Here is a 24,594-nt window from a genome sequence, read left to right on the forward strand (position 1 = left end):
GGTACCCTAATACTCAGTACTTCTCTTTCAGGCAAGCCCGGCTCTTTGGAGAAGAGCATGGGGGTGGGGCTATAAAAAAACACCACACGCCTGTACTGCTAACCCATTCCAGAACTCCTTGCTTCCAGTCAAGATGCTGACGAGCAGGGCGCGACAGCGCCAGCACCCCAAAACCCTGGGTTTTGGAACTGCAAGAACAACGGCACGCTGATGAGCTTGGGGGCTAGGGGGGGGGGGGGCGCAAGTTTACGTGGAGTGCAAGGACACGGCCACTAGCACCAGCGTGATTGGAATCCGAACAGCGGGCGGGCGACATGAGGGCACGGGCATCTGGCGACTGCAACATTCAAGGGTCCTCGACGACGACGCGCTTTGACCAGCTTCGCCAGGAACGGGGGAGAAGACTGGGTCATGGATAATTCTGCACTGCAAATGGAAGAATACAATAGGTCTAGATCGAGGAATTCCACTGGGCCTCATCAATCCACTTGCCGTTCACCGACATGCTATGTAGCAATCGTTTGCGACTCCTCAAGGACCGCAATAGGAAAATGCCCAACAGACAGGCATGCGAGCGGAGCCCAGTGGTTGGCCGTTTCTAGGCAGCAGTGTTTGCTAAGGTCTTGGTGTTCCCTTTGTCAAGTGTCACCAGGAGCAGCGCGCCATTTTCCGCAACGCCTTCATTTTGATCCCTGGTCTACATCTGAAATGAACTCTCTCCCCGTTTCCGCTCTGTAAATCAAACCTGGGGACCCGTACGAGCGACGGGATGGACGGAGTACGTGGCGATACCCATACGGATAGAGTAAGCATGAGCCTCCAGGAACCCCCCTCCCCAGTGCCTAGATAGCCAGAGGCCAGTGGGATAATATCCAGCCGTCAGCCGTCCGCCGGTCGCCCGGGCGTGCAGAGCAGAGGAACACAGCGACCCCCGACCGGTGCAGGTGGGGCACAACTCTGCGAATGCGAGCCGGCCAGTCACAGCCCTCAACGATAGTCTTAGGTGGAGAATGGTACTATGTACCAAGATCCGAACAGCTACGGAGTACGGAAACGGAGACAGGAAACGGACGAGAAAGCGCTTGTGTACTACCTCATGGCCAGTGTCTGTGTTGCCCCGACCCGACGGCTTCCGGGACCTAACCCGGTCCCCACCACATAGTGCCACACCTTAGATTTGCTCCTAAGCATCAAGTAACCGCATGGCGCCATCTTGTGAGCATCTTAGAGGGGGACATACGCATCCACGCGCCCGGGTAGGTCTAGACTGCAGTACTTGTCTACGTTTTTATTTTTAACCACCTCGCAATTTCCCTCGCCTTCGCTTCGATCGTCTTCCACTCTTGTCCAGCCATGCCCCAGTCGCTCCAGGGATTAGTACCCTTCTATATAATGAAGCCGCATGCAAATCGTAGCACTCGAGACTGTTACCGTGTCCATTCTGCAGGGGCTCTGTACACCGTGAGCTTCAGCTCTGTCAGTCCAGGGGGGATAACATAATAATACCGACGGCCGCACCCGCGCAGGTCTGCACCCTTCGGGCGAAGCACTTAGCAATCCGGGCTTGGTAGCCAGTCCAAACTCACGATTGTGTGGGCTTCGTCAGAACTTAAAAAGACGTCGCTGGATCGGATCCCAACAAGAGCTGGCAAGCCTGGGCACCGGTCGCGTGAAACCTGATTGGCAACCAATAATCATAGCCATGCCGATGAGAAGGGCCCAGTGCAGCCCCGGTCTCAGCCGGGGTTGCGCGCAGGAGATCAACAGTTTGTACCTTGTCTCAAGTCTACTGGCTGGCCGCTCCCCCCTACAAGCCCGAGAATTCGGAGTCGTGGACTGGGGCCTGGCCGCCGCTGCGTTTGCCCGTTTGCACATCTGTCCTAGGTGAGATGAAGCCAGTCCCGACGGCGTAGGGCTATCCAGTAAGAAGACCCAAAACACAACGTTCCATCGGTGTCGATGTTGACCAACTTCCAACGCAACCCCATCAACATTACCGGTCAGCCGAGCCACGAAACGTAGTCGAATCACCTGATGATCAACGGAATTCCGGTATTGCTAGGGTTTTGCACAAGATCAGTGAGAGTTCTATGTCCGCTTCACGATACGGAGTAGTACTTCAGGGGTCAGCCGCCCAAGTTTTCGAGCCTTTCCACTGCGCTCCAACTCGCTGGAACAGCAATGAACGATTGTTAAGGCACACACCTGTGCTTCGGCTGCTTCGGCCACGAGTCTCCATGGCGTTGCGGAGAAAGGAGGATATCGCGATAACAGACCGTGTTGTGTCAACATCTATGCGGAGTTCGCTAGGGTGCGCTCGTCTACCTGCAGCCTGTGGTTTGCGGCCCAACGTCGGCTACTCTCTGCAAGGTCAAGCCTCTGGCAATGGATGCATGGCGTTTTTGCCCGGACTAACCGAATCAAAGGACGACATTGCTGCGGAGAGAGAGAGGCCCATGGGCCGCAGTTGATGAACATGGTGCTTGGGAAGGCAGAAGTCTCTTGGTTTTCGACATATCTGGCCACCGATTTGACATGATGTGTAGTGTTGTGGCCCGAGATGCGCCTGGTATAGCATGGCGTGGATCCAAGCGACGTGCTGGCACTGGGCAAATAATAGAACAAGGCAGGTAAGAACTGAGTTCACCGTCATATCACACTCGAAGGACCGTTGACCGTTACATAGGGGCTGTGACCATAGTAGATGAAGACGGCACAGTAGGTAACGTCGAGAAATAAGTCTACTCAACTTGGATTGGCGCGTTGTCTCCCCGTGTCTAGTCACACGTTTGCCCGTCACTAGGCCGGCCCTCGCCAGGTAGACCAATAAGGAGTGCGGACAGAAATGGTATGCGCGATGTATCTACGGTTGGTGATGGGCGCGGATATCTGGTGCTGTATAGTGGCAGTACGTTCTTGACGTTCTTGATGCGCCAAGGGAGTAGAACAAGGATACGTAGCTCTGGTTGAGGTCCTTGTGCTTGAAGAATGGGCGCAACCGTCAGGAATAGCGTCGATGGCACCTGCAGCCCTGTTGGAGCTAACGACCTACGGTCTATGGTTGGCTTCGAGTCCGAAGTCCCACTCGAGGTGATGTTGACTTGGCCCAGGCTGCGATGACGATCCAAGGACTGTAGTGTTTGGGATGGGTCCGGCTGGCCGGCTTTGACAGGGAACCATTGCGGGCGTCAATGGACGGACTTCATGGGTGGGTTGCAATCCAATTCCAGTACACTACAAAAAAGGCATCAGCACTTCAATACTCCATACATGGCTCAGCATATGTTATGTTGAGGTTGTTCTGAGGGGTTTGGAAGGGGGCTTTAGCACACCCCTGTCTACTCCGTCTGCAGGTGAGCAAGACAGGGTGGTATCTGCGCATCCATGGTTCACGTAAATGGAGGAAAATGCGGAGATGGAGGAGGAGGACCGGGTGTTGTGTGACGGCAAACGGACGAATAGCGTGGCAGGCATTCTCTTGCTAATCGACCTGGCAAAAATAGACGTCTTACAAAGCACGTGGGAGCCTCGTCATTGGGGGCCGAGAACGAGCAACCCCAATGGAAGAGAGGAAGCGCAGGCTGCATACAAAGGTCGACAGGGTGCCGTGTCCTTGGTGGGAGCAGCAGGCAGGGCAAGGCATTGCGAGCAACTGCAAGAATCCTTCAAAGGATTGGAATCCAATTCTGGTGTGCAGCCACTGGCGGTTGTCGGCCGATGCGCTGGCGTTGCCTCCCTCACGCTGGTACCTTACTCCCTTACCAAGCCTTCTCTGGCTTCTTCGCACTGGTCCCACTCCGAAGGATTCCAAATCTGTACGATTGTACAGTACGGAGTCCAGGGACTCGGGGATGATGCAGAGCAACCACAATGAGCATCTCATCGTACTGCAGTCCACCAACGACATCGAAACGGGCGGGCCAGACCTCTGTGGAGATACGGGCGGGCCTCGCCTGCTCAGCGGCCGCAATTTAACTGCTCATCTTCATCTCGTCCAGTGGTTGCGAGGACGAAGGGGTTTGTTCGTCGTAGGGGGGCCGCATCCTCTGGTTGATCATTTTATTGCCACCTTTATTACCGAGACGCTCGTTGTATCGCGACAATGTCTTGTGCTGAGTTCGGACGCTGCAATCTGTCGCAATTGAAAACCCAAAAGCCAGCATCGACTTTGCAGCCATGTTCCGTGATACGAATGCCAGCGTGCCAACAAGGTAACAACCATAATCCAGGATAACTTGACCTGGTCGGTCACCACAATGCCCCGTGCTGTGCCGTCTGTGTTTCGGAGACGGGAGGAGCTAAAACGGCCTGATGGATCTGGCGCACCTCGCCCTGTGGCTTGGTAGTCGGAATGGCTACTTCCCACCTTTAGGCTGGGGGGGGGGCTGTCTTGATTCCTTTTTACCTCTTTGGCATGACGACTTGGCAGGGGATCTCATGTTCGTCTACTTGGTTCACATGGAGGAGAGACCAAGGAGAAGCAGAACCCGTCGATGCGGGCGTGTGAGTTGGAGACAGGTCGTCTACTGACCAGCCTCGATCACGAACGCTCTCCACTTCTCTCTAGGCAATCGTATTTTCTTGATTCTGGTTGGCAGGTGAGTCTATTCACTATGGCCGAGCTAGCCAAGGTTAAGGGCACTACGGCGCGGGCCAAGGATGAGCCAGAATGATACTGGATCCCACAAGAGGGCCGCCAGGGTGGGCTTTACGCTGGAATCACTGACACTCCCCATGCTCCGTGCTCCAAGCTTCAGTGGGTTCTGTCTAGGTAGTGTTGCTGCACAAAGCCTTGTACTGCAATTAAGGTGCTTAACGTTCAGTGCACTGGCCCGCCTTTTGGGAACACTCAGGAAGAAAAGCTTGGCTGGTGGAGCAACATGGATCCTCCAGAACAAGGGACTGATTGGTCCAGTTTACGAATTACCTCTTTTGGGCTGGCCCGCCCCGTTCCGACCCCAGGGTCCCACTTTGTCCCGTGCACTCTGCAGGCTGGCCACGGATGCTTGTGCCTGTCTCCTTCTGCCTCAGACCCTTACTGCGTACGTAGTAATTGCTGCGTCTGAAAGTTCGAGGCTCGATCCAAGCAAGGAGACATCGTGCGTATTGGCATGGGTCAGCCTAGCTGTACGCAATGGAAAGGCCGATAAATCTAGGCGAATGCGTACTTCACATTGGTCAGTGTTCGCGCCTGGGCGCCTGGCTCCATGTTGCATTAGATTGTTTCCCTTGGTGCAGTGGCACATTTCTAATCACAGGTTGTCATCATCGTCGTCCGATCTCCTGACAGTATATTCCTGGTCATTCCACGGAATAGGTCATGACCCATTAGGATTACCAACCAGCCAAGCGGTTCCGGGGGACAGAATATGAACGGGAACAGCATGGCGGGTGGGATCTGCACCCACGCCTTCGCGCCTCTAACCCAGGTAGCGGTGCAAGGCGCAGGGTTTGTCGTCGTCGATCAAATCCCCCAGCAAAAGCCGCCAGATGTCAACTTTGTCGTCTGAGCTGTCGTCTTTGCTTTGGCATGTTCGGCCCGATCAACCTACGAGGGCTTTGCTGTGCGAATGTAGCCAACCTGGTGTTATTAAGGCCAGCAGTTCCAGCAGACGGACCCCCGATGGAATTGGGGCCGGAGACTTTTTACTCCTCCGGGTCAGAGTTCAGCCATCGTTCGTGGGAAGGCGCGGTACCGGAACTGCGCATCATGACCGTCACTAAACCAGCAAGGTCTGTGTCACACACCGTGCCAGCCCTGCAAGACACCTCAAGACACGGAAACATCTGTCATCGTATCAATCACCTTGGACATGAGATGAATGACACAGCTTCAGTACCATGGTCTTTTCTTTGCCAGACCCGTGCTGCCAGTACGTGTGTGCCCAACTGGGGAGGGGGTCAACGCCCGACCATGCGCGGGATTGGCGAGGCAAGGCCACTGGAACTTCTGTTGGACCTTTTGGCCTTTAGGGAACAACATGCTCTCCTCATTGTGGCTAGGGTCCTATGATGGCATTATCATCGCTCGTTTCACGCATAGCCTGCCCGGGGATAAGGCACTGTAGCACGGAGACAAGCGTCAGATGCCTTGGTGGCAAGTCCAATGACCAAACACGGTACCAGCCATGGGGACTATCTCGGGAGAGACGTTAGGGCGGGATTTGAAGGCTGCCATAGTGTGCCTTGTAAACGCAACGTATCTTAGCGCTGTGCGAGGAACTTTGGGAGAAGCTAGGCCGGTCCTGCGGGCTGAGCTAGGTAGCTTGGGGAGCAGCGCTTTGAGGGCTGTAACCAGTAGAGGCTGCCTACCGTTCTCTCCCGAACTTGCCAGAGAGCCAGTTCAAGAGGATGGGGAGGGATCGGCCGCCCTAAAGATACCAGAACAAAGTTCGGATCTGGTCGGTCTGAATGGCAGCCCCCCTCGATGAGGAAACGCAGTCCAAGTTGGGGAAAGGCTCAAGTTGATAGGTCGGAACTTGTGCAGCACTGGGTAAAACGCAACAACGTAGCGCATCCTCAAAGACGAGAGTTGATGTAGGTAGGCCCCTTTCTACCGTTTACCCGTTGAGGCGCTGCGATGGTGAAAGTCAAGGTAATGCAGAATGGGTTCCTCTCGCTTCGCTGGCAGATCCTCCTCGCAACTTTGTGACGAAGAGCATAGATGAGGGGAGCCTGAGGTGTAAGGGAGGGGGAAAGACGAAGTAGCAGGTGTGGTGGAATGGGCTCTCTGTGGACAGCCCTACGACAAAACGGCGGCCGCTGGGTTCTAGAGCAGCTCGTAGTTTACGGGCCTCGCATCGGGAAACGGTAGCCCCCCCCCCCCCCCCCCTTGAAAGCCAATTGGATACCGTCCTCGTCTCCGCCCAAGCCTTATTCCCGTTCCCTTTTGTGTAACACAGAAGATGACAGGGGTCGCGATCCTTCGCGGCGTACCCTTTGCTGTGAGTTGTTTCTGTCTGCTTGTTCCTCAAGAACTGTATTGGGCTGATGCAGAGCCCTCTCTTATGCACATGGGATATATCAAGAAACTTACAAAGCAAACGACGGATGGAAAAGGATTATCCCTTGATCACAGCCATGCTGGACGAGTCGGTATGCCCGTCGAGATTCGAAGCTGACTGGCAGCAAGGCTAAACAAGATTCGGGCCGGCTCAACCTCGAGTCGACCCAACAATCAGTTGTCTTGAAAACGCACAACCTGCTGTCTGCATGAGAGCATTCTCTTGAAGACGAGCCAGATTACTTGGCCGCTATTCTCGCATGATGTCAATATCAGGCCAAGGTAGTATGGTGAACATGACATACAGGGCGAGGCGAGGCGAGCGTCTATCGGTAGAGAGCGGATTCAAGTAGGCGAAATTAGCCCAAAGCAGCAACTGCAGGTCCAATGGAATCATTTACCGTGCCGCTCGATGCCATGCTTCCGGGCGCCTAACTACATCCGTGAAACCCTCTTCACAGCAGTTCTATTCTGTTTCGTAGCCTCTCGGATACTTGGAGCTGCAGTTTTCACCGTGGATGGCCACATGCGATGGCAGGCCTAACCCCTCCTTTTCCTCCAACCTAATAATAATGATGTCGATAACAGATTAGTAAATGAAGAGGCCATGCTGTTTTTACAACATGTGGCCCATTCTGCCAAACCCTTCTGCGTTTCTCGTACAAGTCGTCCAGTCATTGGTGTTGTTTGGCGGTGCCGTAGCAGCAGCTGCTGCTGCCGCCGCTGTTTAACCCCCGAGCGAGAAGCCCCGGCCCTTGTCGCCGCCCCTTGCCCCTGTGCAGTAGGTATCTCGGCCCTCCAGCGCAGCCCACGTCAACGTACCATCTCCTTGATGGGCAAAGCTACGTACTCATGGGTTCAGGTACGTATCCTAACCCCCCTACCATCCCAGCCTGGTGGAGCTCAGTGCGAGCTCGAGAGACGTACCTCCACCGCATCTTTGCGTGGACGACAACCTCGACCCGAGCCCCTGCAACATGATGCATCCCTCCCCTCCCCTTCAAAATTCACTTCTGCCCCTCCACACACACACACACACATACACCCCCCCATACACTCAATCCATATCCCGAGTCCGCACTTCGCACTGCATTTTCCATATACGTCTAGACACACAGCGACCTGGCTGTCGTCTGTTATGGTCCCCTCCGTCAATCTCTTGCTGCGGCCGCCCCAGTCCAGTTCACCCTTGGTGCGCCCATCTTTCCGCTAGTCTGCTCTGATCAATCCCTTAGCCCAGCCTACCCGCCCAACCCGTCCCGTCGTAACCTGAGAGGTTGAGGTGCGAGTGCAATTCGGAGTCACTTGAACGAGGCGCTGCTCCTGGCTCGTTCCGTTTCCGAAAGTCACTCTCATCGCCCGCTGCCTTTGCCCCCCAGCCCCCTTGATGAAGGCAAAGGTACTTTCGTGTTGTATCCGTCTGTCTCTTGTAGTATCTGCGGACGAATGCCGTTCGTTCCCTCTGCCCTACGACTCATCTCACCCCTCCACCCACTTCCTTGTTTTCACTCCCTCCTTCTCCCATGTCCTAAATCTCCAACCCCACAGCCAGTATCTTGGAAATACTACTATTAGTACATACACCTTTCATAACACACTCACTCACCCGCTCGCTCGCTCGCTCTCATACACCTCCTTCACAGCCACGCCCCTCCCGCCAATACCCTGCACCAGGCACGGTACCTGTACCCTTCATCTGCCTTCTCTGCCTGCCTCTGCCTGCGGATACTAGGGTAGGCTATGTGGAACCTCCAGAAGTCGACGCCCTGCGAGGACAAGCACCCCTGCTTGTGGTCCTTTCGCACTCACGCCGCCAGCCATGTCATTGCTCCCAACTTGCTGGTCCTTCGGGCTGAGCTCGAGTGAGAGAGCCTTGGGTGACTTTTTATTTAATAGCTTCCTCGCCCCTTCTTCCACCACATCTTATCCCACCAGTTCGATCTTTAGCAATCCAGACTCTTCTCAAGCTACGACTTGTGTCGATCCACAAAGCTAGCTCTGCTACGTCTTGTCCGCCTCGAGCTTGCCAGTGTTTAACAACTCTTGAACTCTTGAACTTTGGTACCACCACAATTGCTAGGACAGTCAACAACGGCCAGTCGCCCCCAATGTCAATGTTCACCATGTCTCAGCATCAGTACGCCTACCCGGCTACTGCTCCCGCACCCAGAGCATACTCGGGCCATGGCACTAGTAGCGCTTTTAGCAGCTCTGCCAACCCCGACGAAGACTGGACCAAGATCTCCGACCTTGCTGAGCGCCGGAGGATCCAGAACCGCATTGCCCAGCGCAACTACCGTAGGTCGCAGCCAACCCGCGGCATATATTCGCGCACTCTACGAGACGCCCAGTACTGACACGTCTATGCAGGCAAGAAGCTCAAGAGACGCCTGGAGGACCTCGAGAGACGTGCTGGCCAGGAAGGCACAGCTACCGCCGAGAAGCCCGCTCAAACAAAGGCGTCCAAGAAGCCTGCGAGCAAGACACAAAAGACACCAGCGCCGACCAAGACTATGAACCAGGGCCAGTTCACGCCACCCATGCATGACGACGAGGTTTTCTTCCAACACTACGAGGATGGTCGTGAGAGATCCAATACTCCTCCGTTCCTTGCATACTCTACCTATCCCCCACCCGAAGAGATGATCATGGCTCCCACATACACTACGCAACCGTACCCCATGACCACCGCCGAGGCGTACCCTGGATATCTCACAGCAGCAGTGCCGGTGACGTTGCCACCCATGAATCACTTCAACGATGCCATCAAGCGCGAATCATACCCAAGCGACGATGGTCTTTCTCCCTACATGAACTACGGCTACATGCCCGGTATCGACATGCACGCGCCCGGCTCCTACGACCCTGCGAACCCTCATGTGAGTTATATGCGACAACCACCTTCCTGCGATCCATGATGCTGATGGGTTGTTGAGCAGACTCCTCCGCTCTCGCACTCTTTCGATCACTCGGCGAACTGCTCCGACGCTAGTTACGAGTATCCCACAACACCATTATCAATGCCAGGATCTCCCGGTATGATCCAGCAATAGAGACGGGCACGGAAAGGAACATGATGCAACCTGGTTTGGCGGAGCATAGCATTCTTGTGACTATTTGGATTCACTGTCCTTTTTTTGTTATCCTTTATCTTTTCTTTTCTAGTTCGCCTCCATGTTCGAGGCGAGATTGGGCCAGGAGTTAAGGAGTATCTGTAATTTTATGGATGGGTCGAAGCGCTCGACCTCACGGAGATATGATCTGGGAACAGGCGACGGCGTTTCAACTTGGGCGAACTGTTCTACTGAGGGCGGTTTTGTTGCGAGGTTGGAAGCAGCAGTCGAAACTTCAAAAGATGAAATCGTTACATTACAAGTGCCTTCTACATCACGTTAAGAGTAAGAACACTATATCTTGATCGATAGGCGTATCTGGCTGCCAAGTCCTCAATTCCTGTACGAGGTTCTCTTGACCCAACATATACACACCGTGAACAGAACCAAAATTGGCTGCAAGGATGATCCGCAGCGACGGAAAGGCGAGGGCTATTCGTTGACACGAGGTTTCCAGGCATACCAAAGTGCGAGGTTAAGGCGAATCTAGCCGGATCTGATGCGGGAGGGAATAGCTAAAGCCACCTAGAATCCCGGCATAACATGTTACGTGGGATACAGCGGTCCAATCCAGGGAAGCTGACAAAGCATGGCAGAGAACGGACCCGGAACGACGAGGTTTGGCCATGGGTGGCGCAGGTGAAAGGAGCCAAAACCTCCAATTCCCCCGTCAGAGCCCAATGTATGGCGCTGACCAAAGGGGGGCTTGACGTAATGCAAGAATTTGGTGCTCAAATCCTTCGTGATGTAGATTGACGACATCCGGAATGGGCGAAATTCCAAGGTCAAACACCAGAGACGACCGACGACGTTACGTAGCACTGGCGAATGAATCTACGCCGCAAACGAGTACAAGACACGGGGTCGGATTAGTGAGTTATGAGGGCACGGTGGAGGGATGGGCGGGATCATGGGATAGAAGGGCAACGACCAGGCTACGACATGGCACACAACCGCCAATGATGGCTGGTGTAATAATTCACGTTGAACGAACGCTTGAGACGACATGACGGAGACGACGCAATACGCAAGAACGGCCGCCGCTGGGACCTTGTGTATGGCGGATTTGCATGTGCCATGCAAACTCCGGCGGAAGAACGGAGTTCTGCCGCGTTGTGGTGGACTATTCCGCTGTCGTCATGCTATGTTGGGTGTCTTCGGTCGGACGCCGAGGCGGGGGAAACCCTTTGGACCTCGTAGCAAAGCTCTCTGTGAACGGCAATTGCGGAATAGGGACTTCGGGGGAGGGTTTGTCACTCTGTGGCTCCCCCATGGGATCAAGAACAAGGGTGGGGTGGGAGGGGGAGGGGGCGTCTCTTTGGGAGCATCCGCGGGAACAGCCAAACCCGGCGCCCTCGTCTCCGCCACCTCTTGTGGGTGTGGACGGCACCATACGAGTTAAAACAAGACGGTTCATAGCAAGATAGAGCAGGGCCAAAGGGATTAGGTTGTGTGAGTACCATGGTGGAATCTGTGCATTTCAGTCGAGGTGGCGGGCAAAGTCGGGCGTCGAGAAGGCTTCGCTATTTCGCGTCTAGACTTTGCGGCTTGCATCTGCAGGGCATGGCATGCCTTGGGAACAACATCACTTTATGGCTGGTTCAGGGATGTTGTGACGAGAAAAGGATGGAAATATAGATATCGGACCACTCGCTTGTCACCTTCGGCTGCGCCTGTTGCTCGATTGGGGAAGAAGTCCATGGTCGCACAGAAGCTTCCTCGCGTTGTCAGTTGTTGTTGGGGGGGGGGGGGGGGGGCTTGCGAATCTTGGCTTTGACGTGACACAAGGAGGGAATCAGGTCGGCTGTCCGTTGCCTGTGGTACCCCCTCCACGCAAGCGCAGAGAATATGGGAGGTCCGAAAGGGGGGATGGAAGCAAGAGAGTGTGTTGCAGAGTTGCCGACAACTGCATGATGTGACTACCATCTGGCGCTGTGAACGGTGAGAATCGTTGGTGACACAACATTGCCCTTAGGCGCAGAACAAAGACACAGCTTGCACGTTGGAGAATCCACCCGGTCTGGGGTAAGGTTTTCGGGACGTCGCCGTGAGAGATTGGGTTTTTGGTGGCGTGTAAAGCCAATGGGTAGGTACTATAAGATGGATGGCTTGTTGGTGTTGGAAAAAAGTCACCGGAATGTCGCCGGGGACGGCAGAGCGACCGTGAAACGGGTACAAGTCAAGGGAAGGAGGGGGGTGTGAAAGAAGAAGCGCGGAACCATGAGCAAGGACGCGAGCAACGTGTATCCGTGTCCCAGCCGGAGTTAAGCCCGGGGCTGCTGTCTACTTCGCCATCGCCGGTTCTCTTAATTCCAGCGGTTAGGCAAATGCCATACTCGGAGCTAGGATTTATTCTGATATTCGTCCGAGAAAGCGCATGTTTCGCGAAGCAACGTCAGTCATCTTCAAAGTTGGAAAACGAAGCTCAGTGCGGTTGTCGCTTGCTGCCTGTGACCTCTTCCCCCCATCCTGCCGAATCCCTGTGCAAGGGGTGCCCAGATACGAGCCCAGGAGTTCCCTACAACAGCAAGAGTAAGAAGCCGGGAATAATTCACACGCCGTCTTTATTGTACTGTATGTGGTCCATCCGCTACAGCTCATAGCTGTTACTTTGCCCGCAGCCCAGCCAATTCACAGACGACAAAAGGAGGGGAACAGAAACGCGTCGCTGTTAGATGCTCCATGTGCCATAAGAAACGGAATCGGACGCGGAGTCGGAAAAAATGGGTAACGGACCAATGTCGCATCACCGGCATTAAGGAGAGCGAAGCAGTGAATCCAAAGTCCCTATTGCTTTGTGCAGTATCCACATTCAATGACACCGGTCCAAACAATCCCATATCTTTTGGCGAGGGGATGGACATGGCCTAAAGTGATCTACAAATGTAGGTATCAGAGCGGCCCTTGCCTGAAAGGTCCATGGACGCGGTCCAGCCCATCTCTACTCGTCCCGGTGTCCATCTCCATCCGCGAAGTAAATTTACTTCGTCCGAACCCGAACAACACCATCTGTTCCACTGCCATCCCGCTCGGTCCCAAGTCAAGCAGAAGGTTTATCGGCTGACTGACGAGACAAGGTCAAGGTGCCTCAGTGAACTTTGGTGGACTTGCTACAGCAGCTGTCTTCCTTCGACATCTCCGTCTTCCTCGTATCAGACCCGGAGCCGATGTGGTACCGCGGAGGCACGGTCACTGGCTCGGAAGGCGCCCACCCCCCCTTAACCCCGTCTCTGCGCTAAAATAACGACCTTTCAAGCCAACTCTTTTGTGTTTTCACACGGGCGTTTTTGGAAGGCTAGCAAAGAATCCCTTTTCATTGAGGAGGATGATCTATTTCCAGTCATTGCGAGAACCTGCAGGTGCTCATGACGAGATCACCCGCCGCGAGCGGTCAGGAAATCTAGCACAGGCAACAAACCACCAAGGATTTCGCAACTTGATGTACCATGTTGAAGAAAGGTTGCTCGTGTCGAGGCCACTCCGTCACACGAGATAGACTCGGCTTTGCCTCACCTTGCCGACCGCGCCGTTCTAAGATTAAATCCAAACCAACCCAAACCGCATCGCTCTGCACCACAACAATTGACTTCACAGCAAAAACAACGAAGAACCGTGGCTGATCCGATTCCATTGTGGCAATTTAGCTGCCCTAATCACCCCCACACTCATAGAAGATACATATCGAAGATTCACACGAGGCACAAGTTGGGCAGACGCACCGTGGCTTGTCGTTGCTGTAACGCGGCGAGATGTCTTCGGATAGAGACGAAGACTAAGGCTAAGACATCAAAGCCTGCAATTGGTGTCTGATGCTTGTATTCGTCTTCGCCTTTCGCTTTTGGGTGTCATCATCACCCTCGCCTCGATCATCTTGTTTAGCCGTTATGTTTACTGCAATAGGTCTATCAGCGTGTCCGAGGCCTCAAGAGTGTTATGGAAACTCTAAATTAGTCGGTGGCCCAAACGAAAACTTGGCCGTGAAAGGTTAAATGATTGCATACAGTAGCACTAAACCGAGTAAAGAAAAACAAAAACCTACCACTTTTGACTGTCTCTCTACAACTGCACCACGCAGTTGATGTGATCGTCGGTTTATTCTCGTCTGTCTAGACGCTTTGCCTCAACGGGTCGGGGAATACAAATCAGTGCCCAATCAGTGCCCCAAGATAAGGGCATAAGATAAGACCGCGTATCAACACTGCCATTCAAACCAAGGGGCCCTATTACTCTAAATGCTTTCAAGATGCATGTAGAGGGTTGAAGGATGCAAACTCTCTCCAACGGATGAGTAAAACACGGATACCACAGCCCCTTGCTCAGCCCAACACGAGTTTAGGTAGGTGACTAAGCCACCACGACCACATAACCCCACTGTTTACCTTTCCTGGCGCACGTACATAGGTACTCAAGCACTTGGCGGCAAGTGCCGTTCCCGAGGACGGTCCTTACCTTTCGTGGAGGTTAAGGGACGTTTGACGTACCCCTGATGACTGTAGGATCCACTTAGCTTCTCTCACTGCAAGCACTTCGTGAAGTCATCAAAATCCTTCGCGCTCTTCGACCACTCACTGTCTGCATTCTTTGTCCAGAACGCAGCCCTACCAGTGACACAACTGCCGAGACGACAGCCACAGCGCGAATCCGTTTGGAATCGGCACTTTTCTTAGCAATCAACTAGCTTGAAGCCCTCTGTCCCTGGCTCCATTTCAACAGGTTGCCCAATCCCCCAAACAACTGTCGGGACACAAGCAACTGAGGTCCTCTGTTAGGTGTCTCAAACAAGAAATCGCCCGTCATGGCCCCAGACTGGAAGCTGCTCTACCTCTACGGAGGCGACAAGTAGGTTTGCCTAGACATACTACACGAATATTACATTGCATCTAACCCCCTCCCGTCATCATACACAGTCTTTTCCATATGATTTGAATACGCGCCGTTGACACTAGCCCATAGCCCCTGGGATTCGAGTCTTTGGACCGATTCCGACGACCGAGTGCGTGGCGGCAAGAGCCAGTCCTACTTGCACTGCGAGTCGCCGGAAAAGGCCAGGTTCTTTGGCAACCTGGATATCACGGCCCTGGGAGGAGCCGGCTTCGCATCTCAGAGGACGCTCGGCACTCTTCACCTGGACCTGAGTCAATATGACGGGCTCGTCATCAAAATTCTGCAGAGTGACTCGAAGAAGTACACTCTCACCATCAAAGACGAAATCTTGCCACCCAGAGAGGATGGACGAGACCAAAGCACTATTAGCTGGGAGTACGACTTCGTCTCCGAGCCTGGTGAGGTCAAGATCTCATGGGATGACTTGAAGCCTACCTACAGAGGCAGGCCCAAATCCGACGCCAAACCCCTGGACGTGGCCAACATCAAGAGAATCAGCTTTATGATGCGAAGGTATGGAGCACACCCCTTCCACACCATCCATGACACTCTATTGACATAATGCTGCAGCTTCTTCGGCACCCAGGAGGGTGACTTTAGTTTGACCATTGCACACCTGGCCGCCTTCAGTAACCGGCCCACGTCGTCCGACTCAGACGTGTCTTTCACGAAGGATCATGCTGTCGCACATGCGCCAGCACTGGAACCAGCTACTCGGCCATCGTGGCTTAGTTGGATTTGCGGATGGGCTAGATGACTGTTATATGTGACGGGGCTTGATTAAGCCGAACAGGATTTTTACCCATGCCATGGGGAGGGTGGAAGAAGACAAGGTCACTGTCATGGAAAGTCCAAAAGAACCAAAGCATCTTACTGGTGCCGGGGTAGGCAATTGGATTCATACGCAGTGCTAATTAAAAGTTTCACGCAATCTGACCCAGCACCTTGATCAAGTCGCCTGTTACACCCATGGCCGTCACGCCGCCACCGGCGCCGGCGCCCTGGATAATGAGGGGATTGCTGCCGTATCGCTCCGTGTAGAAGCTGATGATGTTGTCGCTACCCTTGAGGGCGGCGATAGGGTGAGATGCGTCGAACTGCTCTAGGCCGACCTTGACCTGTTTGCTGCCGACGTCGATGCTGCCGACGAAGCGGACCACCTTGCCTTGCTTCTCAGCAGCCGTCTTGGTCTCCTCCATCTGACTGTCAAACTCGGGTAGCCTCTGCAGGAACTCGTCCCCGCTCGTGCAGGATTCAAGCTCCTTGGGGATCAGGCTTTGAACTGGGAAGGATGTGGGCGACTCGATGGGCAGGCCTGCCAGTCTCGCAAGAATGGTCAGCTTACGAGCGACATCAAGACCATTCAAGTCATCTCTTGGGTCAGGCTCTGTGTAGCCCAGCTCCTTGGCCTTAGCCACTTCGGCAGACCACTTGCCACCCGAACCCGACGTCGGAGCGAACGAGTTGAAGAGGAAAGACATGGTGCCGCTGAAGACACCCTCGATCTTGGTCACGCGGTCGCCCGTGTCAACAAGGTCCTTGAGAGTCGAGATGACGGGCAATCCCGCGCCGACGGAGGACTCATGGTAGACCTTGGCGCCGGAGCTCTCGGCAGCGGTGAAGATGTCCTGCCACAGCCTGTAGGAACCAGAGAAGGCCTTCTTGTTGGGGGTCACGACACTGATGCCGCGGCCGAGGAAGACGGGGTAGGCATCGGCAACCTCTTGGGAGCTCGTGTTGTCAACCAGGACGACCTTGGCGGGGGCGGCGGCGAGGTATTCAACGAGCTGGGGCAGAGCAGGAGGGGCTTGAGAGACGGCGACGAGCTTCTCTACGGCGCCAGCGATAGGGATCGGGGAGTAGCTGGCGTCGTACAGCGCCTTCTTGCTGGTCGAGATGTAGACCAGGTTCAGCTTAGGGGAGGGTCGTCGACTGGCCAGGGCCTCGAGCTGGGAGAGGAAGCTCTTTCCAACCCCGCCAGCACCTGTAACCTCGCCAAGTGGTCAACAAACATTCCAAAGGAGAGCGGCGACGAGACAGAAATTTGGGGGTTGGGTTGGGTTCAAAAGTTGTTCCTACCGATGATGGCGATGAAAACTTGCTTGGACGATGCCATGATCAATTGCTCTTCGTTCCTTGCGTCCGATGCCTGTCTGATGTACGGTAGAAAGGGCAAGCCTGCGTGATCGGACCCGATGGCGGGGTGAGAAGAAAACACTCTCAATTTCGAAATACCTCCGACCGCGGGGCAGCTTGTGGTGGGGCAACCCCGGTCCCAGAATTCGGTGTAGCGTGCAACCTTTTTCTAAACTCACCGACCACCGAAAAACCTTCACCATGAGCCGGATCCGGCATGCGGCATGCTCGGCATTCCGCAGCTCTTCCAAGTCCGAAGCTTGGGCCCTCAATTCAGGGTCGTGTCGTCATCCACTGCGACCTCTCACACCAAGGGGCTGGGCTCAGCAGAGTGTTGTTCCTCATACAAAAAGCGTAGGGCTGATTCTGCGATAGCCTGCGTCTACCGGTACCCTGCAGTTCACCAATGTGCTTTTCTCCTGATCGTCATCTTCCGATAGTTTTGGGGTAATTACATTGTCCAGTTACATACGACGCGCCACTATGTCACTTCTACAGTCCCTACTGCATCTCACCAACTTCAAGAGTCCCTTGTTGCGGACCTTGGTTCCAGCTGTCTCTGCGGCCTATGCCATCCAGGCGGCTTTCGCTTTGCCGTCGATCTTCGCCCAGAATGAACGCTTCTACGACTTCTCTGGCTCGCTGACTTACCTTTCCGTCACCGCTTTAAGCCTGTATCTGCCCGCCCTGCGTGCAAAGTACACGCCAACCGTTGCCAATGCCTCGACATCATTGCCCAGCCTCCTTGCGCCCTTCACCAGCCCTGGAGGCATGGGAGCTCTGAACTGGAGACAGGTTGTCCTCAGTGGTGCCGTCATCTTCTGGGCCGTTAGATGTAAGTCTCCCGCTCTGGAGACCTGCCAGGAACGCCTTATAACTAGTACTTACACACGCTTGTTCACTCAGTGGGGTCGTACCTCTTCCAGCGCATCTTAGAAGAAGGCAAAGACTCCCGCTTCGATGAGATCAAAAAATCCCCGGCCAGATTTGCCGGCGCCTTCTTCGCCCAAGCCACCTGGGTATCGCTCTGCCTCATGCCCGTCATCGCTCTGAACGCTGTTCCGGCCTCCGCATTCGCCGCTCTGCCGGCCTTCAAGGCCTCTGACGCCCTTGGCCTGCTCGTTTATGTCGCTGGGTTTGCCTTTGAGATTACGGCTGACCGGCAGAAGAGCAGATGGCTTCGGGAGAGACGTGAAAAGGCCCACGATGAGCAGTTCATGACTAGCGGTCTATGGAGTGTTAGGTACATTTTTGAGATCCGCGGACGTATGCTGCTTGGCACGTCCTGCAAAGGAAACCAAGAGCAGCGCATGGAACAAAGGAAAGCTAACGTTGTCACAGTCAATACCCCAACTACTTCGGCGAGATCTCTCTCTGGACCGGCATCGCCACCGCGGCGGCCGGCACCCTCGTCTCGCAGCCGATCCAGGTGGCTCTCGGTCTATCGGGCGGCGTCACTGGACCGCTTACCGTGATGGCCCTGTCCTACGTGAGCCCGGCATTTGTCAGTTTCCTCTTGCTCAAGGTCTCCGGAGTACCTCTGAGCGAGAAGAAGTACGACAAGCGCTACGGCGACCGCAAGGATTACCAGGAATGGAAGAAGAATACCCCAAAGCTGTTTCCCAAGATCTTTTGAGTGTGGTAGCATTACGGCACAGTAGAACATTATCAGATGCAAGCAAATCTTGTTCAAAAGCAGTTATTTTTTTGTACACCACTAATCCTGGAGTCCAATCTGCTTGATGCCATGTCCTGGTGCAAGCCGAACAGTGCCCAACCAATCCCCTCATGTTCCACAAATAACCTGTCCCATTCATTCCCTTCCATGTCACATACCCTCCTTCGCAAACTGTCCGGTGCCCAGAGCGCCGCCAAAAAAAAGGGGAATCCGCCACCCGTTTGGTTTAACAAATCGTAATAAATGCGCCATGTTTCCGCATGTTGGGGGTGATATGTTGCTGCGTAGGATGATGTCTCCTCCCGGCAATTTACAGGTGAAACTTCTTGACCTTCTCGACCTCGTCGAAGCTGCCCATGAAGATGCCAGCCCGGTCGTGGATGTGCTCGGGCACAACCTCCAACATTCTTCTCATTTGGCTGTCTACTGCCTGACCACCAGCTGTCGAGGAATGTTAGCAATGCGCAATGTAGATAGGTTGTGTTAAGGGGACCAACCATTCTCAAAAACCAGAGCCATGGGCGCACACTCGTACAGAATACGGAGCTTGCCCTTAGGGCTCTTTTTATCGGCTGGGTAGGCGAACACACCACCGTACAGCAGCGTGCGGTACGCATCAGCCACCATGGAACCGATGTAACGCGCGCTATACGGCTTGCCGTTTTCTTGCGGGGTCTTGAGCGAGTTGAAATAGTTGTTGGTGCTATCCTCCCAGTAGAGCGAGTTACCCTCGTTGACTGAGTAGATGGCGCGAGCCTTGGGCAGGCGCATGTCGGGGTGAGTGAGGATGAACTCGCCGACGCCATTATCGAGGGTGAAGCCATTGACAGTGCCGCCCTTCATGGTAATGACAAGCTGAGCAGAGGCGCCGTACATGGTGAAGCCTGCGGCCAGAAGCTCGGTGCCAGGCTTGAGGATGTCCTCCTTGGTGCCCGTGGAGCCCTCGGGTAGCTTGTGAATACCAAAGATGGTGCCAACTGACACACCGGCGTCCAAGTTGGAACTGCCATCAATGGGATCGCAGGCAACGGCGTAGCGGGCACCGGTAGCGTCCTTGAAGAAGATGACGTCCTCCTCCTCTTCCGACACGAGCAGAGCGCACTTGCCGGACGATCTCATGGCCTCGATGAAGAGGTCGTTGGAGATGACATCAAGCTTTTTCTGGTCATCGCCAGTGGTGTTGGAGGAACCGGCTAGACCTGTCAAGTTGACCAGGGTAGCTCGGCGGATATAGTATGCGATGGACTTGAAGGAGAATTGCAGCGCGTGGCACAGAAGACTAGAAACATGGTTAAGAAGCTGTTGCCGCGTGCAGGAAGCTGTGGAATGCCTACGTAAAATCTCCGGTGGCCTCCTTGTGCTTGGCCTGCTCTTCCGTAAGGAACCGGGTTAAGGTTACGATGTTGGTGTTGATCTTTTCGGTCTCTTGACCAGTACCGTTTGTTGTGTAGGCCGACATGATGGGCTGAGAGTAGGGGGAGCCTGTTGCGCTTGAAGAGGTTCGGCGACGGGTATGGAGTATGGCTTCGTCTACGTCCAGGCGAAGAGAAAGTACGTGATGACAACGAGGGGTCGAGGCCTGTGATGGCGGGGTTCACGATAGCTCTAACAAGGTGGGATGCGCAATGACACAATGGAGCGGAAGTTAAGCCGACAAGGAATTGGGAGTGCGAACACGTAGATAAATGTTTGTATGAGGGAGAGGAAAGGGAGAGGAATCCAGGAGAGAGATGGGATTACGAAGAAGACGGACTATTGGAGGAAATGGATCGTGTTTGTAGTCTCGGGTCTGGAACAAAACATCAGACAGTATTGCCGGAAGCTCTCGTCTTTGCGGCTTGATGGGGGGTCCCTCATGGCAGTCATGGGCAATTGTGCCCCTCAATTCGGCATACGGCTATCACAGGGTCACGTTCTATTATCGCGCGCGATCCCGAGTCACCACGACCAAAGTGGAGCGAACCGCAGGCACATCCGGCCGAGGGGAACCCGAGACAAGGGGACGAGGGCGCAGAAGCACAGGACGCGAGGCGCTCCTCGAGGATTTCTCGGAAACCCTCGGCGCGGTGTGCAGCGAGCAGGTACGATGCTGCGGTAGACCACGGGTGATTAGCCTTCGGGTTGGCTGGGTTGTCGGACGGGCTGGGTTTCCTTCATCTCTAAGCAGGCGACTGGCGCTGGGATGGAAGAGTGAACCTTGTCCGCGGGGGGGCGTGCGCGGGCAACATTTCGCTCGAGTTTGTTGCGGGCACTTAGGGGGAAGGGGCTTTTCTTTCGGGGATAGGAGAAGAGGAGGCAGAGAAGGACGGCGGAAAAGAGAACTCGAGAAAGTGGAGGGGAGGAGACTGGAGAAGGGAACCAGGTGACATCATGCGGGTGACGGGATGAAAGCTAGGAAGTGCAAAGAACGATTACCCGTCCGATACCCAAGCTCGCTCGGAACGGTGATGCCTAGGTACGCACAAACCTTGACACTTCTCCATTTCACAGTCCGACTTATGTTTGCGTTGCCCCCTCTGTCGATCTGTGACATATGCAATGCCACTTATTGTTGCAGAAACTCGATTCTTTTTCTGAGACACTTGTGGCTGTCGTGGCTCAAGTCCGTCGATCTGCGAAGGAAAAGCCTTTGTCCGTCCCATGCGTTCCGGTTGTCCACTTTGACAGTCGGCTGATATCTGCGTTTCCAAGTTTCGGTTTCTCCTCCCCAGCGTGAGTAGAGAATTTTGTAGCCGGATAGGATTGGAAAAGCAAGGAGTGGAATCGATTAGAAATGGCAATGGAGAGAGCCAGAAGCGTTGACACAGAAAAATCGCCATGGCCGATGTCATTGCGTAGTAATAGCAAGTCCGACTCTCCATAGGTACTAGATGTGGAGAGGAGAATGCACCATCAAAGACAGGAACATGGCTGGCTTGTGACTGACTAAGAAGAGGATGTTACTTTGACGGCCTTAGCCAAGTCCCTCAAAAAGGTATAAAACCTCAGGCATTCGTAGCCATTTGCTGAACGTCCTGAATCTGGCTAATGCCAATTCCCCCAGCCTTCTAGACCCCACTCTATTTTGCTGCCTCAAGATAGGTAGCTGGGCTGGCGAGCTGGGCAGTCCACAGATGCAATGCGTGCTCTGCTGATGAGAGGAGGAGAGGCACGTGAGAGACAATCTCTCCGCGCCGCGTGCTCTCGTAAGGCGCGAGAACCCCAAACCCCAAACACAAGCACCCCCCGCCGGGCTCCGTGCTGGTAGGTTCGTCGCTAGTGTCGGGCTCTTTGGCGGACCTCGGCATGTGGCAGCACGTCTTCCAACTGTTCGGCACGCCCAATGCTCTCTCCCCCAAAAACCACCTCCACTGACCAGACGCTTCCGTCCCTTTCAATGCCAACGACACTTTCGTGACTTCTATCCCGCAACCTCCGTGACCCGAGCCCACCGCGTTCCCCATCAAAGACGTCTCCATCTCTAAACGCCTAATCCTTCCCACGTTGGTATTCGCCTTTTTCCACCAGTCCACCCCGCGATCTTAGTTTCATCTCTCAGAATGGTCGCCGACGCCCTCATCTACCACCCATCGGTGGCCCACTACAACAAGTTCGTCGCCACGACCGTTGGTCGTGACAAGGTCCTCCGCACCCTTCAGTACTTCGCCCGCTTCTACGCCTGGTACCTCTTCCGCACCAATGGCTCCAAGGCCGAGATCGCCCCCTGGGAGGCCATCAAGAAGCAGTTCGGTTTGACCCGCAAGATCATGCGCGTCGGCAAGAACATTGAGCATTTCAAGGCTGCCGCCGCCGCCTCCGACGCGAAGACCACTGACCCGGTCCTCCGCTACGCTGCAGTCGGTCGCCAGCTGGGCTACGCCGGCTACCTGACCTTTGACGCCGCTACCGTCCTCGACGCCGCCGGCATCAAGAAGTGGGAGGGCGCCAAAAAGCTCCAGAAGGAGGCCTTCCGCTTCTGGGCCATCGGTCTCATCTTCAGTGTCGTTGCCCAGACATATACCCTCTACCGTCTCCAACAGCGCGAGGCCAAGGTCGACAAGAAGGAGGGTGAGGGTGTCGTCGAAGCCAAGAGAATAGCCATGTACGTGTTGTCACACTGCGACGTGTGCGCCTCTCATCTCGAAATAATCCAGAGCTAACATGCACCAACAGTGAGCGCGCCGCTAGCCGCCTCCAGCTCATCTCCGACCTTTGCGACTTGACCGTTCCCACCTCTGCCCTTGCCTGGCTCAACTTTGACGACGGCATCGTTGGGCTCGCCGGTACCGTGAGCAGTTTGATTGGCGTCTATACTCAGTGGAAGAAGACGGCATAATCTGGTTGTAGATGCAGTATGTGAGAACGTCTTGTATGTATGTGGGGTGACGACGTGTGTACTCTTTGCTCGACTAGTCGTCTTGATGTCTAATTATTCTGGGTATTTTGTGGTGCAGGAAACACAAGGTGATGAATGCTTTGGACTATGGGGCGTTCCGGAAGTATCCAGCCATGGTCGAAGGCACGGTTGCCATGACAGACGGGAAAAGGTAGGCAGATTGCTAGCCATTCTCCGCAGTCGACGCGGTTACGATAGTCAACTTTGATACCAAGTAAAGCGCTCTCCAACATTCTTCAAGTGATGCACACATTCTCGCTCTGCTCTGCTGCCGAAACTTGCTCCCTCTCTTCACGTTTACCGATCTGTATGTCTGGCGAAACGATCCTTCCTTCGATCCAAGTCAATTTGTCAACATCACTGATGAGCATGGCCAAGCACATTCAATTTTGGAGGGGAAAAAAGACCCTATTTCGTTTTGCTCAGATGGATATCCATGTGTGTAATCGTACATAATACATCGGAAAGTCAAGTACTTTTCCCCAGGTTAACGGCACTCAACTTGCTGTCCGTGGCAATATTCCATCTAGTGCCGAAAAATATGTTGACATCTTTCAGCATGTCTGTGAGTCGGCATCAAACGCACATAGAGATGCGAAGAAAAACCCGGCAGTGCTCACCATCCTCATCCCATTCTCACGTTACACCGGTTATTGCTGACGAAAGATCGATTTTGGGCCAAGACGCTGGGTCAAGGTGCTTCCAGGATCTATTCAGAGTCAAGGACAGCCCCTCTGAGGCAAGCATATGCGTAGGAGTGAGTTACCAGTAACGGCCACCACGTTCATACTCGCGAGGGTACCCATCACGCGGGTAACCTGCCTCCCGGGGAGGAAAGTCTCTTGGAGGGCGGTCATACGGTCTGCCATTGACGTACGGGTCAGGCGGCGGGGGGTAATCCCGGCGGTAGGGGTCGTCGTAACGGCCTCGTGGAGGGGGGTAATCGTCAATGGGGCGACGGGGGGGCGAGCGATACCGAGCACGGTCATCATAGTATTCGCGGCGGGGACTTCGCTCACGGTAGCCATCGCGGTAACCGTCTCTGCGCGGGCTGTAGCCGCGCGGGGGACCACGGCGGTCGTAGTCATCGACCGGAGGCGGGTAGGGGCGACGGCCGCCACCAGGGGAACGGGAGCGTGCGCCACGGAAGTCACGAGGCGGCATGTCGGGCTGGGTCTGTAGCTGCGTGAGCTTGTTGTCACTTTATTTTGTCGTGGCTTATCACTTACATCGGCGACACAAGTGACACGACTTCCCTTGAACTCTCGACCGTCGAGCTTCTCAACCGCAGTCCTCAAGTCTGCCGCGGTTTCGAACTCAACGAAGCTGGGCAGATCTGGGTTAGCACTGCTCCACGCGTAGGTGCTGGGAGATGCTTGACTTACCCGCGTCCGTTACCGTCACG

General features: G+C 54.6%; 7 protein-coding genes across 7 annotated transcripts; 4 read left to right on the forward strand and 3 right to left on the reverse strand.

The window, feature by feature from the left end:
• Positions 1 to 9,126: 9,126 nt before the first annotated feature.
• On the forward strand, positions 9,127 to 10,056 carry ColSpa_04295 (transcription factor radR; the record flags this gene model as incomplete). Its single annotated transcript, XM_049270507.1, has 3 exons — positions 9,127 to 9,301; positions 9,374 to 9,882; positions 9,943 to 10,056. 3 exons carry the CDS (start codon positions 9,127 to 9,129, stop codon positions 10,054 to 10,056), a joined length of 798 nt encoding a protein of 265 aa, XP_049126464.1.
• Positions 10,057 to 14,911: 4,855 nt separating this feature from the next.
• Positions 14,912 to 15,757, forward strand: ColSpa_04296 (uncharacterized protein; the record flags this gene model as incomplete). The annotated part of the gene is made up of 3 exons (XM_049270508.1): positions 14,912 to 14,955; positions 15,070 to 15,513; positions 15,571 to 15,757. The coding sequence occupies 3 exons, from the start codon at positions 14,912 to 14,914 to the stop codon at positions 15,755 to 15,757; spliced, it is 675 nt and encodes a 224-aa protein (XP_049126465.1).
• Positions 15,758 to 15,923: 166 nt separating this feature from the next.
• ColSpa_04297 (homoserine dehydrogenase) lies at positions 15,924 to 17,116 on the reverse strand (the record flags this gene model as incomplete). Its single annotated transcript, XM_049270509.1, has 2 exons — positions 15,924 to 16,984; positions 17,080 to 17,116. 2 exons carry the CDS (start codon positions 17,114 to 17,116, stop codon positions 15,924 to 15,926), a joined length of 1,098 nt encoding a protein of 365 aa, XP_049126466.1.
• A 503-nt stretch (positions 17,117 to 17,619) lies between these two features.
• Positions 17,620 to 18,772, forward strand: ColSpa_04298 (uncharacterized protein; the record flags this gene model as incomplete). The annotated part of the gene is made up of 3 exons (XM_049270510.1): positions 17,620 to 17,971; positions 18,043 to 18,379; positions 18,478 to 18,772. 3 exons carry the CDS (start codon positions 17,620 to 17,622, stop codon positions 18,770 to 18,772), a joined length of 984 nt encoding a protein of 327 aa, XP_049126467.1.
• A 352-nt stretch (positions 18,773 to 19,124) lies between these two features.
• ColSpa_04299 (fructose-1,6-bisphosphatase) lies at positions 19,125 to 20,273 on the reverse strand (the record flags this gene model as incomplete). The annotated part of the gene is made up of 3 exons (XM_049270511.1): positions 19,125 to 19,255; positions 19,312 to 20,093; positions 20,149 to 20,273. 3 exons carry the CDS (start codon positions 20,271 to 20,273, stop codon positions 19,125 to 19,127), a joined length of 1,038 nt encoding a protein of 345 aa, XP_049126468.1.
• Positions 20,274 to 22,353: 2,080 nt separating this feature from the next.
• Positions 22,354 to 23,129, forward strand: ColSpa_04300 (peroxisomal membrane protein PMP30A; the record flags this gene model as incomplete). The annotated part of the gene is made up of 2 exons (XM_049270512.1): positions 22,354 to 22,895; positions 22,967 to 23,129. 2 exons carry the CDS (start codon positions 22,354 to 22,356, stop codon positions 23,127 to 23,129), a joined length of 705 nt encoding a protein of 234 aa, XP_049126469.1.
• An 822-nt stretch (positions 23,130 to 23,951) lies between these two features.
• Positions 23,952 to 24,353, reverse strand: ColSpa_04301 (uncharacterized protein; the record flags this gene model as incomplete). Its single annotated transcript, XM_049270513.1, has 1 exon — positions 23,952 to 24,353. The coding sequence occupies one exon, from the start codon at positions 24,351 to 24,353 to the stop codon at positions 23,952 to 23,954; it is 402 nt and encodes a 133-aa protein (XP_049126470.1).
• Between the last annotated feature and the right edge of the window lie 241 nt (positions 24,354 to 24,594).

This window comes from Colletotrichum spaethianum (assembly GCF_022836535.1).
Source record: "Colletotrichum spaethianum MAFF 239500 DNA, contig09, whole genome shotgun sequence".
Taxonomy (NCBI): Eukaryota; Fungi; Ascomycota; class Sordariomycetes; order Glomerellales; family Glomerellaceae; genus Colletotrichum; species Colletotrichum spaethianum.